The following is a 14,304-nucleotide window of genomic DNA, read 5'->3' as shown; positions in this document are numbered from 1 at the left end:
AATCTTGAACTAGGGGACATAGTTACAGAATAAGGGGGCACGCATTTAAAACTGAGATACGAAGGAATTTCTTCTCTCAGAGGGTGGTGAATGTCTGGAATTGTCTACCCCAGAAAGTTGTGGAGGCTAGATCACTGAAAGTATTTAAAGAGGAGGTAGATAGATTTCTGAAATATCAGGAAGTTGAGGACTATGAGGAGCTGGCATGAAAGAGGAGTTGAGGTCTGGGGCAGATCAGCCCTGATCTTACTGAATGGCGGGGCAGGCTTCAGGGCCGAATGGCCTACTCCTGCTCCTATTATGTTCTTATCAGAAGTAAGAGGACAGCAATATTCCAACAACCAAATGCAGAGAGTATTAACAGAGATTATCTGCTTGCTTGGCACATGTCCCCAAGACTCGTCACATCTTGAGACCTGAACACAGGTTAGGGATAGGACTACAGCACCAGAGCTCCGATGCTCCAACCATAGTTTTCACCAGCACCACTTCACATGGGTACTGGAATCTAGCATCGACCTTGACATCCAATGCTAAAATAATGAATGCAAAACTCATGTCACTCTGAGTTAATTGCTTCCTTCAGCTGTATATAAATTCCCTACTAAACTGCTGGCCCTAAGTAAAATCCATTGATACTGTTTACATAACACTCATCACAACAAATCAATGTGACATAAAGTGGTTCCATCAATCAGGAGTGATGGATTACTGGGAAACAAACTATTTAATGTTGGCTGTGCATGTCATCCAGTTTGATGGCATAAAAGGCTTCATTCCCTTTCTGAGCCATGGTTTACCCTGAATGTACAGTCCTCTTAGTCTGGGTATTGCTACTAAAGAAACTTTGCCTTGCATCATCATCATCACATTTTAATGAGCTTGTTTCCTTGTTCCCTGAGCAGAATGCATGCAGTAGCTGCCTGGCTGGCAACTATGGCTACTCAGGACTACCTGGAATGAAAGGAGATCGAGGTGTGCCCGGGATACCTGGCACTGATGGACGTGATGGCAGCCAGGTAAAGGGATATTTAGAAATTGCTGTTGGCACACATAGTATCTGAGCAATATAAGAATTTACCTGTACAGCAAGTAAAATAAAATTAGATCAATCATCCAATTTTGCAAGTCAACCAAACCTCATGTTAAGGCTTAATGAATTGGCTACAACTATACAGTGAAACAAGGTTTGTATAGACATCGGCAGGGCTCCACAGCTCTGAGAATGGGTCTGTTATTATTATGAATTAGAAAAGAAATTTTCACTCATCTTTCTTTAAGCCAGCAGTCGTTGGGAATTCCAGTGATTTAAGACAACATGGCATGCAACATTTTACTTGGGGAATCATAGAATTGTAAAATAATACAGTACAGGAGGAGGTCATTCAACCCATCATAGCTGTGCTGGCTCTTGGAAAGCTATCCAACTAGTCGTCCACCCCTGCTCTTTCCCCATAACCTTTTTATCCCCTTTGAGTATACATCCAATTCTCTTTTGAAAGTTTCTATCGAATATGCTTCCACCACCCTCTCAGGCAGTGCATTCCAGATCACAACAACTGTGTAAAAAAATGTTTTCTCATTTCTCCTCTGATTCTTTTGCCAATCTCCTTAAATCTCTGTCCTCTGGTTACTGACCCTTCTGCCAATGGAAACAATTTCTCCTTATTTACTTTATCAAAATCTTCATGATTTTGAACACATCTATTAAATCTCTCATTAGCCTTCTCTGTTCCAAGAAGAAATTTAAATAATTGATCTAAGGTTGTTATTTGAAAAAAGTCTCATGTATAATTTAAGAAAACACAAAAGGAACACAAACCTACAGTCCTTATGTATCCTTCCACCAAGGAGCCTGCTTCCAGGTTCTGGAATGTGAATCAGGATAGGAAATGCCCACCTGATGCATAAGCTTTTTAGCCATTATCAATTTTAATAAGGGTTGCAGCAAAATCAGCAATTAGATGTAAGTGTAGCATGGTATGAGTATGTTACTGTGGTGAAAAGAGGAAACATTCACTTCACCAAGACCCCTAAAAATACACATTGGAGAGTTTGAGTTCGCTAAGAGGGATATGCACTTCAGTGATGTGAGACTAAGAGGAGTAAGTATGTAGCAAAGCTACAAGCCCCAGTCCAAGCCAGGAAAATAGGAGAAGCATTATTGTCGTCTTTGCTAAAAAGAAAATAATTAATTATCAGGAAAGTTCATGTATGGTTCAGACAAAATCACTTTCATGCTTATGGAATTGACTAGACATCATGAGCAACTATCCATTTGAATGAGTAAGTGAGCTTGGCCATTTTCCAAGAACCAGCAACTCAGAAGAAGAGTTAGTAATTAAGTGTTAAGTAATTCTTCTCATTGGATTTGTGTTTGGGTGCATAAAAGGTATATAACAATAACTTGTATCTTTATAGCATCTTTAACATAATAAATCACCCCAGGGCTTATCAAGGCACTATAATGAAGCAAAAATTGATATGGAGCTACAAAAGGTGATATTAGTTCAGATGGTCAAAAGCTTGATCAAAGATATAGGTTTTAACGAGTGTCTTAAAGGAGGAAAGTGAGGTGGAGAGGCTGAAAGCTTTAGGGAGGGAATTCCATAGCTTAGATTCAAGGCAACTGAAGGTGCAGCCACCAATGGTCGAGTGATTAAAATCCAAGATGCTCAAGAGGCCAGAATTAGATGAGCGCGCAGATATCTTGGCAGGCAAGAGGAGATTATAGAGATAGGGAGGTATGAGGCCATGGAGGGATTTGAAAACAAGGATGTTTTTTTTTAAATCAAGGCATTGCTCGACCAGGATACAATGTAGGTCAGCGAGCACAAGAGACTTGATGTGAGTTAGGAGATGGGCAGCAGAGTTTTGGATGACCTCAAGTTTACAGAAGGTGAAATGTGGGAGACCAGCCAAGAGTGCATTGGAATAGTCAAGTCGAGTGATAACAAAGGCATGGATAAGGGTTTCAGCATCAGATGAGCTGAGGCAGAGGTGGAGTCAGGGGATGTTGCAGTGGTGGAAATAAGTGGTCTTAATGATGGGGTGGACATGTGGTTGGAAATTCATCTCAGGGTCAGTTGTGGCACGAGTGTTGTGAACAGTTTAGTTCAGCCTGAGATAGTTTCCAGGGAGAGGGATGGAGTCATAGCTAAGGAACGGAGTTTGTAGTGGGAACCGAAGATAATGGCTTCGGTCTTCCCAATGTTTAGTTGGAGGTCATTTCTGCTCACCCCGTATTGGATGTCGGATAAGGAGTTGGATAGCAACAGTGGAGGAGTCCAGAGAGGTTGTGGTGAGGTAGAGCTGAGTGTCATCAGCGTACAAGTGAAAACTATCATTGTGCTTCCAGATGATGTCACTGAGGGGTAGCATATAGATGAGAAATAGGAGGGGTCAAGGATAGATCCTTGAGAGACACCAGAGGTAACAGTGCAGGAGCTGGAAGAGATGCCATTGCAAATGATACTCTGGCTGCGATTAGATAGATAAGAATGGAACCAGGCAAGAGCAGTCCCACCCAGCTGGACAACAGTGGAGAAACATTGGAGGAGGAAGAGGTGGTCAACTATGTCAAAGGCTGCAGACATGTCAAGAAGAATGAGGAGGGCTAGTTTACCATTGTCACAGTCACAAAATATGCTATTTGTTACTTTGATAAGAGTCATTTTGATACTGTGAGAGAGTGGAAACCTGATTGGAGGGATTCAAACATGGAGTTCTGGGAAAGATGGGAATGGATTTGGGAAGTGACAACACATTCAAGGAGTTGGGAGAGGAAAGGGAGATTGGAGATGGGATGGTAGTTTGCAAGGACATTGAGATCAAGGTTGTTGTTTTTGAGGAGAGGGGTGATGGTGGCAGATTTAAAATAGAGAGGGACAACACCTGAAGAGAGAAAAGTTAACAATATCGGCTAACATGGGGACCAGGAAGGGAAGTTAGGTGGTCCACACCTTAGTGGGAATAGAGTTGAGAGAGCAGGAGGTGGGTCTCATGGACAAGGTGAGCTCGGAGAGAGGATGGGGGGTGGGGGGTGGGGGGGAGCGAAGAGAAACTAGAGAAAGATACAAGTTCAGGGCTAGGGCAGGGGGGAGCTTTAGAGGAAGTTTGGCCCAGTGGGCTAGTGAAGGAAGGGAAGTGGCAGAGGAAACTGATTGAATGGGCTCAATCTTACAAATAAATCCATGAGCTCCTTGCACTTGTTGGAATTGAGGGTTCAGGGGAGAGGCTTTTAAGAAGACAGATTGCAGTAGAGAAAAGAATCCAGGGGTTATCTTTGTATTCCAGGATAATCCTGGAATGGTAAGCAGTTTTCACAGATGAGTGCAGGACCTAATAGTGCTTTATGTGGTCCAGCCAGATCTGCTGACATATACATTCAAATCTGCATCCCTTGGAGCAGAAATGAGGGCGGGGTGGGGGGGGGGGGGGGAACTGCCAGGGTGCAAGAATGAAATAGTTTTGTTGGGGATGGGGGCATCAAAGGTGGAGTTGAGGATGCTGTTGAGCAAATCAGTAGTGCAGAAATGTCATGGCGAGGAGAGGGCCAAAGGCAGGACAGTTGGGATTTTCAAAGCACAGTTGTAAGGGAGTTAGGGGTAGTTTTTTTCAGGGGCAGACACAGAAGGAGGTAGGATTGGGGTGTGGAAGATGGATATAGGTGTAGAGTGATACAAGGAATGATACAAGGGTAAATTCACCGATCACTCATTCCCAAAAGGACCCACACACCAGGGAAATATAGGCCTGTGATAGGACTATTGCAGCACACTCCCATTGAGCATAGAATACATGACTTTATCCTGTAGTGCTCAACAGCACTTGCTTGTTTTTTGAAGCCTGCAATTATTTTCTTGCAGGGTGACCCAGGACCAAGGGGGCCGCCTGGAATTCCTGGATTAGATGGGCTAAAGGTAGGTATGATAATCTCTTAATATGATGTTTTCAGCTCTTCCTTACATAAAAACGCGACAATGCAGAAAATGACGGATAAACTATTATAACGGCAATTTGCATTTCTGTAGCATCTTTAACCTTGAGAAGGTGGTGGTGAGCTGCCTTCTTGAACCACTGCAGTCCACCTGGCGTAAGTGCACCCACAGTGCTATTAGGGAGGGAGTTCCAGGATTTTGACCCAGTGACAGTGAAGAAACGGCGATATCTTTTCAAGTCAGGATGGTTTGTGATTTAGAGGGAACGTGCAGATGGTGGTTTTCCCATGGGATCAACAGGATAGATGCAAGAAGGATGTTTCGCCTGGCTGGGGAGTTTAGAACCAGGGAACACAGTCTCAGAATAAGGGGTAGGCCATTAAGGACTGATATGAGGAGGAATTTCTTCACTCAGGGTGGTGAATCTGTGGAATTCTCCACCCCAGAGGGCTATGAAGGTTCAGTCATTAAGTACATTCAAGATAGAGATTGATAGATTTCTAGATATTAAAGATATCAAGGGATGTGGGGATAACGTGGGAAAATGGTGCTGAGGTAGAAGATCAGCCATGATCTGGTTGAATGGCGGAGCAGGCTCAAGGGGCTGAATGGCCTACTCCTGCTCCCATTTCCTATGTTCCTATGTCCTTGTCCTTCTAGGTGGTAGAGGTTGCGGGTTTGGAAGGCGCTGTCGAAGGAGCCTTGGTGAGCTGCAGCAGTGCATCTTGTAGATGGTACACACTGCTGCCACTGTGCGTCGGTGATGGAGGGAGTGAATGTTTGTGGATGAGGTGCCAATCAAGCGGGCTGCTTTGTCCTGGATCGTGTTACGCTTCTTGAGTGTTGTTGAAGATGCACCCATCCAAGCAAGTGGAGAGTATTCCATCACACTCCTGTCTTAATTGTGCCTTGTAGATGGTGGACAGGTTTTGGGGAGACAGGAGATGAGTTACTTGCCACAGAATTCCCAGCCTCTGACCTGCTCTTGTAGCCACAGTATTTATATGGCTGGTCCAGTTAAGTTTCTGGTCAATGGTAACCTCTGGGATGTTGATAGTGGGGGATTCAGTGATGGTAATGCTGTTGAACGTCAGGGGAGGTGGTTAGATTCTCTCTTGCATTTCTATAATGCCTTTAACATAGTAAAACATCCTGAAGTGTTTCAGAAGAACGTAATACAACAATATCTACAAGGCAGAAAGCAAAGCAAATTTGGTTGAAGAGGAATATTATGACTTTAAACAAGCTACGGGCTGACCTACTAGAGATTGTGTTACAGAAGCAAATGGGTTTCCTTGCAGATCAGCGAATCAGGTGGGGAATCCTGCTGTGACATTCTTATAAAGCCTGGAAAATAAAAGTACTCTGGGCCTGTTACTTGGCTGTCGAGGAGGAGGGTTGAAGCAGCACCAAAACTCATGCACTGAAAACTAACGCAGAGTTTCAGAATCCAGTAGCACCCTCTAGTGGGGCTCAGTATATCAGCTGATGTGCTTTCAACAAAGGAGTCAATCTGATTGGCATATCTTTTAACATAATCAACGTGCCATTCCCACCACGGCTGTTGGCATGGGGATCTGTCTTTTGAAAACAAGAATGTAAATGAGTTGAATATTTATGTTTTCAAAGGGAAACAAAGGTGAACGCGGATTCCCTGGGCTTGTCGGAGAGAAAGGAGACAAGGTGAGTGTGCTGTGACCCTAAGATTGTTCAAATGCTGCAGATGTTGTATTGCGTGAATGGAATAGATTCAGTTGGCTGGCTTATCCCAGTGCCTATATAAACAAGGTAAAACTAACCATCTGTAATGGGAAGTGCTGAATGGAGCCCATTGATTTTTTTTATCCTTTCATGGGATGTGGGCATCACTGGCAAGGCCAGCATTTGTTGCCAATCCCTAATTGCCCTTGACAACTGAGTGCCTTGCTAGGCCATTTTAGTGGAGCAGTTAAGAGTTAACCACATTGCTGTGGGTCTGGAGTCACATGTAGGCCAGACCAGGTAAGGACAGCAGATTTCCTTTCCTAAAGAACATTCATGAAACAGACGGATTTTTAGTGATAGCTTCGTGGCACCGTTACTGAGACCAGCTTTCCATTGCAGATTTTTTTTAAATTAATTGAATTTAAATTCAACCAGCTGCCATGGTGGGATTTGAACCTGTGTCGCTAGGGCATTAGTGAAGGCCTCTGGATTGCCACTTCAGTGACATTACCACTAGGCCACTGTTTCCCCGTCATTAATTAGAGTATTGATAAATAACTGAATGTCTAACATTGCAGAAACATACTGAAAGGCCTTAGTACCAGAATTAATTGTGCATGTTATTCTTCGATGGTAGAGCTTTGTTTGTAACACAATTACAATGAGAGTCTTTCTTTAATTATATTCCTTTGAGTTTTTTTTTTGTCAGCCATTAATTTGCTTAAAGAGGAAGAAAGATCATGAGGGAATACTTTTTGTTCAAGTCACTCCCCCAATTTGGTCTCAAAAATCAATATAATTTTTTAAATATTCATTACCAGTGAAAGAAAAAGATCACATTTCCTGAATCCACTCTATTTTGAATCTTCTATGATTCCAGAGCCCTTATTTACACTGGAACCCATTTCCATTCTTGAGCAGCTCCATTTATCTTCACAGGAGCTGCAACTTTGGGCTCAGTCATCTTCTTTGGAGCCGCCTGTCTCAAGGAAAAGTGGGCCCTGTGCATACTTTATATACCTTCTGATTGTTTTTCAAGAATCCAATTAGTTGTCTGCATTTTTTAATTGCTTATTATCGTTAGAAAATAAAATAGAACACATGTTTGTTTCTGAATCTTAGGCACAGCCTGGTGTACCAGGGCTTCCAGGACCCCCGGGGGCCACAGGACCTGCGGTATGTAGTCATCTGGCTTTATATTTGTGGGAATGTTCTTTTACTTCTTTCCGAAACCTCCCTTTCTGGCTGCATTGGCTCCTCAGCCCTTCTCTCACTCCCTGCCTGATGAAGAATAGAACCCTTTGCCATATGATGGGTTCATGTTCACCAGTCTTTGGCTAAGCTGTTTGGTGGGGCACCTCACAAGTAAGGCCATTCAGCTCATCTTAGACCAAAAAAGCATAAGAAATAGGAGCTGGAATAGGCCATTTGGCCCTTCAAGCTTGATTAACCATTCAGTAAGATCATGATTGATCTCCTGCCTCAGCTCCATCTTCCCTCACCCTTCAAGAACAGCCCAACACTTCCTTCCCTCCATTGCTGCAAATAAATGTTCTCATATGGTTCCAGAGTTGTCACTTCCAATGTTGATTCCAAGTGTTCATCTTCCTTTGCATGAAGAACAATCTCTAGTTTGAATCTTTATCCCCTCATTCTGGCAAATTCCAACTGTTGCTTTTACAATAATATTCTGATTAACTTTTCTACAACTTTACTACCTTATATACCTTTACAAGATTACTTCTCAGGGTCTTCCCTTTCTATTAAGTTTCATCTGCCATTGTTTTGCCCACTTAGACATTTTGTCCAACTCATTCTGTACTTTGGGGGCTGCCTTTTGCAATTTCACTGCCTCTTCCAGTTTGGTAAATTTGGCAGGTTTGACCACTTTCCTATGTTACATCAGTAACTACACTTCAAAAGTATTTCATTGGCTGTGAAGCATTTTGGGATGTCCTGAGTTATGAAAGGCACTATAGAAATGTAATTCTTCTTCTTTCTTTACATTGAGTTTTAGAATCCAAGCCATTAATAAAACAGCAGTGATCTCGATACTGAGCCCTGGAGCACACACTCAGTGTTTCCCCCTCACCCAGACATTACCCCTCTAACCAATATCCATTATTTTCTGCTCTTCAGCCAGTTTTGTATCCATATACTAGATTTGCTCCGAATTTTCACTGCTTTGGGCTTAACTGGTACAACTTTATCAAATGCCTTTTGGAAATCTAAGCACACAGCATTGTTGGGTATACCACAGTCAACTTGGGATGTCACTTCCTCAAAGAGATAAAGGGGATTGCTCAGGCAGGAACTGCACCAGTGCCCCTACCCACCCCGCCTCCTCCACCCCGCTCCCATCTAAAGCAGTGTTGACTGTCATTTAGCTAGGCTGTTGTACAGATAAAACTGAAAATTACTTATGATAATCGTTTATTATACATGGAACTGAAGTAAGACAATGGGAATGTAGGTGTCTATATCTGGTTTGTTCATTCTTTTTGGATATGGCCACTTCAGTAACAAGTGTCCATGACTCCCTCATAATGATTGTCAGTACCTCTTAGATCTCCTTGTTCATGTCTTCAACACTCTGGAATAAATACCTTTAAATCCGGACTTAATTGTTTGAAATCCTTTCACCTTGTCTCGTTAATTCTAATCCCACTTTTATTGGTCTTGAATTATGCCTCTGGGGAAGGCTTGTTGTTCATGTTTGAGGAAGTAATAAATCAAAGTTTTGACTCTCTGGAGCTCATCATCGATTTTATGTCTATTTGCATATTTTAATATCCGCACCTCTTCTCTGACAGTCCTCTTGCTGTTTCATTGTTGTTGTATTTTGCCTCTGCAGCTGTGTTAATTTCTAGGCCACTGTCAGTGCTCAGATCACCCTAGAAACATTGTAGGCCATTCAGTCCTTCTTGCCTTTTCTGCCAATCAATAAGATTACAGCCAATCTGATTGTGGTTTTAACTCCACTTTCCTGCCTGGACCCTCATAACTCTTGACTCGCTTGTCTATCAAACATCTGTCTAATTCAACCTTGAATAAATTCTATGCCCAGCCTCCACTGTTTTCTGGGGAAGAGAATTAGACAGACTATCAACCCTCAGAGAGAGAAAAAATTGCTCTTCATCTCCGTCTTAAAAGGGAGACATCTTATATTTAAAAGATAAGGCTGAAGCATTTGCAATAATCTTCAGCCAGAAGTGCCGAGTGGATGACCCATCTCGGCCTCCTCCTGAAGTCCCCAGCATCACACCTGCCAGACTTCAGCCAATTCGATTCACTCCTCGTGATATTAAGAAACGACCGAAGGCACTGCATACTGCAAAGGCTATGGGCCCTGACAATATTCCGGCAATTGTACTGAAGACCTGTGCTCCAGAACTTGCCGTGCCCCTAGTCAAGTTGTTCCAGTACAGCTACAACACTGGCATCTACCTGGCAATGTGGAAAATTGCCCAGGTATTTCCTGTACACAAAAGGCAGGACAAATCCAACCTGGCCAATTACTGCTCCATCAGCCTATTCTCAATCATCAGTAAAGTGATGGAAGGTGTCATCGACAGTGCTGTCAAGCAGCAATTGCTTAGCGATAACCTGCCCAGTGATGCTCAGTTTGGGTTCCGCCAGGGCCACTCAGCTCCTGACCTCACTACAGCCTTGGTTCAAACATGGACAAAAGAGCTGAACTCAAGAGGTGAGGTGATAGTGACTGCCCTTGACATCAAGGCAGCATTTGACTGAATATGGCATCAAGGAGCCCTAGCAAAACTGGAGTCAATGGGAATCGGGGGAAAACTCTCCGTTGGTTGGAGTCATACCTAGCGCAGGGGAAGATGGTTGTCATTGTTGGAGGACAATCATCTGAGCTCCAGGACATCACTGCAGGAGTTCCTCAGGGCAGTGTCCTAGGCCCAACCATCTTCAGCTGCTTCATCAATGACCTTCCTTCAATCATAAGGTCAGAAGTGAGGATGTTCGCTGATGATTGCACAATGTTCAGCACCATTCGTGACTCCTCAGATACTGAAGCAGTCCGTGTAGAAATGCAGCAAGACCTGGACAATATCCAGGGTTGGGCTGATAAGTGGCAAGTAATATTCGAGCCACGCAAGTGCCAGGCAATGACCATCTCCAACAAGAGAGAATCTAACCATCTCCCCATGACAGTCAATGGCATTACCATCACTGTGTCCCCCCACTATCAACATCCTAGGGGCTACCATTGACCAGAAAATGAACTGGAGTAGCCACATAAATACTGTGGCGACAAGAGCAGGTCAGAGGCTAGGAATCCTGCGACGAATAACTCATCACCTGACTCCCCAAAGCCTGTCCACCATCTACAAGGCACAAGTCAGGAGTATGATGGAATACTGTCCACTTGCCTGGATGGGTGCAGCTCCAACAACACTCAAGAAGCTCGACACCATCCAGGACAAAGCAGCCCACTTGATTGGCACCCCATCCACAAACATTCACTCCCTCCATCACCGATGCACAGTGGCAGCAGTGTGGACCCTCTACAAGATGCACTGCAGCAACGCACCAAGGTTCCTTCGACAGCACCTTCCAAACTGATGACCTCTACCAACTAGAAGGACAAGGGCAGCAAATGCATGGGAACATCACCACCTGCAAGTTCCCCTCCAAGTCACACACCATCCTGACTTGGAACTATATCGCCGTTCCTTCACTGTCGCTGGGTCAAAATCCTGGAACTCCCTTCCTAACAGCACTGTGGGTGTACCTGCCACACATGGACTGCAGCAGTTCAAGAAGGCAGCTCACCACCACCTTCTCACGGGCAAGTAGGGATGGGCAATGAATGCTGGCCTGGTCAGCGACGCCCACATCCCATGAATGTATAAAAATAAGTAAATAAATTTAAATACCTGGCATAATTGCAAGAGGCCGTCACCTCCAGTCTCGGTGCGATCTTCGTGCCGCTGGCAGGCACTCCCGCATCTTCCGATCCTTGTCTGGGGAATCGAGGTGCCACACTGGTTGGGAGGGGGGAGCAGGTCAGTTTTCCTGGTGGGAAGGAGTAAAGTTGATAGTCATTGCACTTTGAGGGGGGAAAGTTCAGTTGGAAAACATGTGTGTTTTGGGATGGAGAGGGAAAGTATCTAATATTGTGGGTACTGGGGGGGGGGGTGGGGTGGGGGGTGGTGGTGGGGGGTGGTGGGGAGTGGTGGGGGGGTGGTGGTGGTGTGGGGGGTGGTGGTGGGGGGGTGGTGGTGGTGTGGGGGGTGGTGGAGGGGTGGTGGTGGTGGTGTGGGGGGTGGTGGTGGTGTGGGGGGTGGTGGAGGGGTGGTGGTGGTAGTGTGGGTGGGGGTGGGTGGTGGTTGGTGGTGGGAGGTGGTGGTGGGGTGGGGGGTGGTGGGGGGTGGTGGTGGTGTGGGGGGTGGTGGAGGGGTGGTGGTGGTGGTGTGGGGGGTGGTGGAGGGGTGGTGGTGGTGGTGGGAGAGGTCCAGAAATACCGGTTTTAGTTGTTTTTAAAAATGTTTAGTGATTTCTTTAAAAATCCCGGAAGGTCTCCAAGCCCTTTAAAAATAGCGTCAGTGCCTGTGCTCATGTAGCTGACGCCCTTGCCAGTGACAGATGGACCGCTCCCTTCACGTGATTGGGCGAGGGGGGGTGCGGGCTGCCCCACCCATTCAAATGAGCCGCCCCCACTGAAGATTGCGACATGCAGCCGGCGCAGGCCGGGCACCACTTCCTTCGGTCAGCTGCGGCAGAACAAGATTCCGGCCACTCTGTCTGCGTCTCATTCAGGCGTAGTTTCTTCTCTGTGCGTTCCCTTTTAACTTGTTACTATTTTTCTCACCCCATTGATCCCTTTCCCCTTCCTCCCTGAGTATTTTAAAGATTTGCCTCTTCACAGAATCACAGAATCGTTACAGTGCAGAAGGAGGCCATTCGGCCCATCGTGTCCACATTGACTCTCCGAAAGAGCAATTCCCTCAGATCCATTCCCTCGCCTTCTCCCCATAACCCTGCACATTCTTCCTTTTTATATAACTGTCTAATTCCCTTTTGAATGCTTCAATTGAACCTGCCTCCACCATGTTCTCAGGCAGCGCAATCCAGACCTTAACCACTCGCTGCGTGAAAAAGTTTTTCCTCAGGTCACTTTTGCTTCTCTTACCAAATACTTTAAATCTGTGTGCTCTCGTTCGCGATCCTTTCATGAATGGGAACAGTTTCGCTCGATCTACTCTGTCCAGACCCCTCATGACTTTGAATACCTCTATCAAATCACCTCTCGGCCTTTTCTTCTCCAAGAAAAACAGTTCTAACTTCTCCAATCTATCTTCATAACTGAAATTCCTCATCCCCGGAACCATCGTCATGAATCTTTTCTCCAATGCCCTCACGTCTTTCCTCAAGTGCGGTGCCCAGAACTGGACGCAATCCTCCAGCTGAGGCCGAACTAGTGTCTTATACAAGTTCAACATGACTTCCTTGCTCTTGTACTCTATGCCCCTATTAATAAAGCCCAGGATACTGTCTGCTTTATTCACCGCTGTCTCAACCTATCCTGCCACCTTCAATGACTTATGCACATATACACCTAGGTCCCTCTGCCCCTGCACCCCCTTTAGAATTGTACCCTTTATTTTATATTGGCTCTCCATGTTCTTTCTACCAAAATAAATCTCTTCATATTTCTCTGCATTGAACTTCAGCTGCCACCTGTCTGCCCATTCCACCAACTTGTGTTTGTCCTTTTGGAGTTCTACACTATCCTCCTCACAGTTCACAATGCTTCCAAGTTTTGTATCATCTGCAAACTTTGAAATTGTGCCCTGTACACCAAGGTCTAGGTCATTAATATATATCAGGAAAAGCAAGGGTCCCAACACTGATCCCTGGGGAACTCCACTACAAACCTTCCTCCAGCCAGAAAAATATCCATTAACCATTACTCTTTGTTTCCTGTCACTCAGCCAATTTATTATCCATGTTGCTACCGTCCCTTTTATTCCATGAGCTACAAGTTTGCTCACAAGTCTGTTGTGTGGCACTGTATCAAACACCTTTTGAAAGTCCATGTACATCACATCAACAGCATTGCCCTCATCAATTCTCTCTGTTAACTCCGCAAAAAACTCCAGCAAGTTAGTTAAACATGATTTTCCCTTAAGAAATCCATGCTGGCTTTCCTTAATTAACTTACATTTGTCCATGTGACTATTGATTTTGTCCCGAATTATTTTTTCTAGAAGTTTTCCCACCACCGAAGTTAAACTGACTGACTTATAATTGCTGGGCTTATCTTACACCCTTTTTTTTAACAAGGGTGTAACATTTGCAATTCTCCAGTCCTCTGGCACCACTGCCGAGTCTGAGGATGACTGAAAAATTATGGCCAGTGCCTCTGAAATTTCCACCCTCACTTCCCTCAGTATCCCTAGAACCATAGAAGCCATAGAAAAATTACAGCACAGAAGGAGGCCATTCAGCCTGTCGTGTCTGTGCCAGCTGAAAAAACTAGCTGCCCAATCTAATCCCACCTTCTAGCACTTGGTCCATAACCTTTCCGGTTACAGCACTTCAGGTGCATGTCCAGGTACCTTTTAAATGAATTGAGGGTTTCTGCCTCCACCATCATTCCTGGCAGTGAATTCCAGGCACCCACCACCCT

General features: G+C 44.8%; 1 protein-coding gene across 4 annotated transcripts in view; it reads left to right on the top strand.

Annotated features, from left to right (window-relative positions):
- The window catches only part of LOC137354371 (collagen alpha-1(XIX) chain-like), a 655,592-nt gene that overhangs the window by 515,113 nt on the left and 126,175 nt on the right, over positions 1–14,304 (top strand). For all 4 annotated transcript variants that reach the window (XM_068020137.1, XM_068020135.1, XM_068020134.1 and 1 more), the window contains 4 exons: positions 906–1,019; positions 4,869–4,922; positions 6,570–6,623; positions 7,767–7,820. In XM_068020137.1, coding sequence (XP_067876238.1) covers positions 906–1,019; positions 4,869–4,922; positions 6,570–6,623; positions 7,767–7,820 — 276 coding nt within the window. The remainder of the gene's footprint in view (positions 1–905; positions 1,020–4,868; positions 4,923–6,569; positions 6,624–7,766; positions 7,821–14,304) is intronic.

Source organism: Heterodontus francisci, chromosome 3 (genome assembly GCF_036365525.1).
Source record: "Heterodontus francisci isolate sHetFra1 chromosome 3, sHetFra1.hap1, whole genome shotgun sequence".
Classification (NCBI taxonomy): domain Eukaryota; kingdom Metazoa; phylum Chordata; class Chondrichthyes; order Heterodontiformes; family Heterodontidae; genus Heterodontus; species Heterodontus francisci.
Note: the sequence above shows the minus strand (reverse complement) of the source record. Positions and strands in the feature narration are given on the sequence as shown.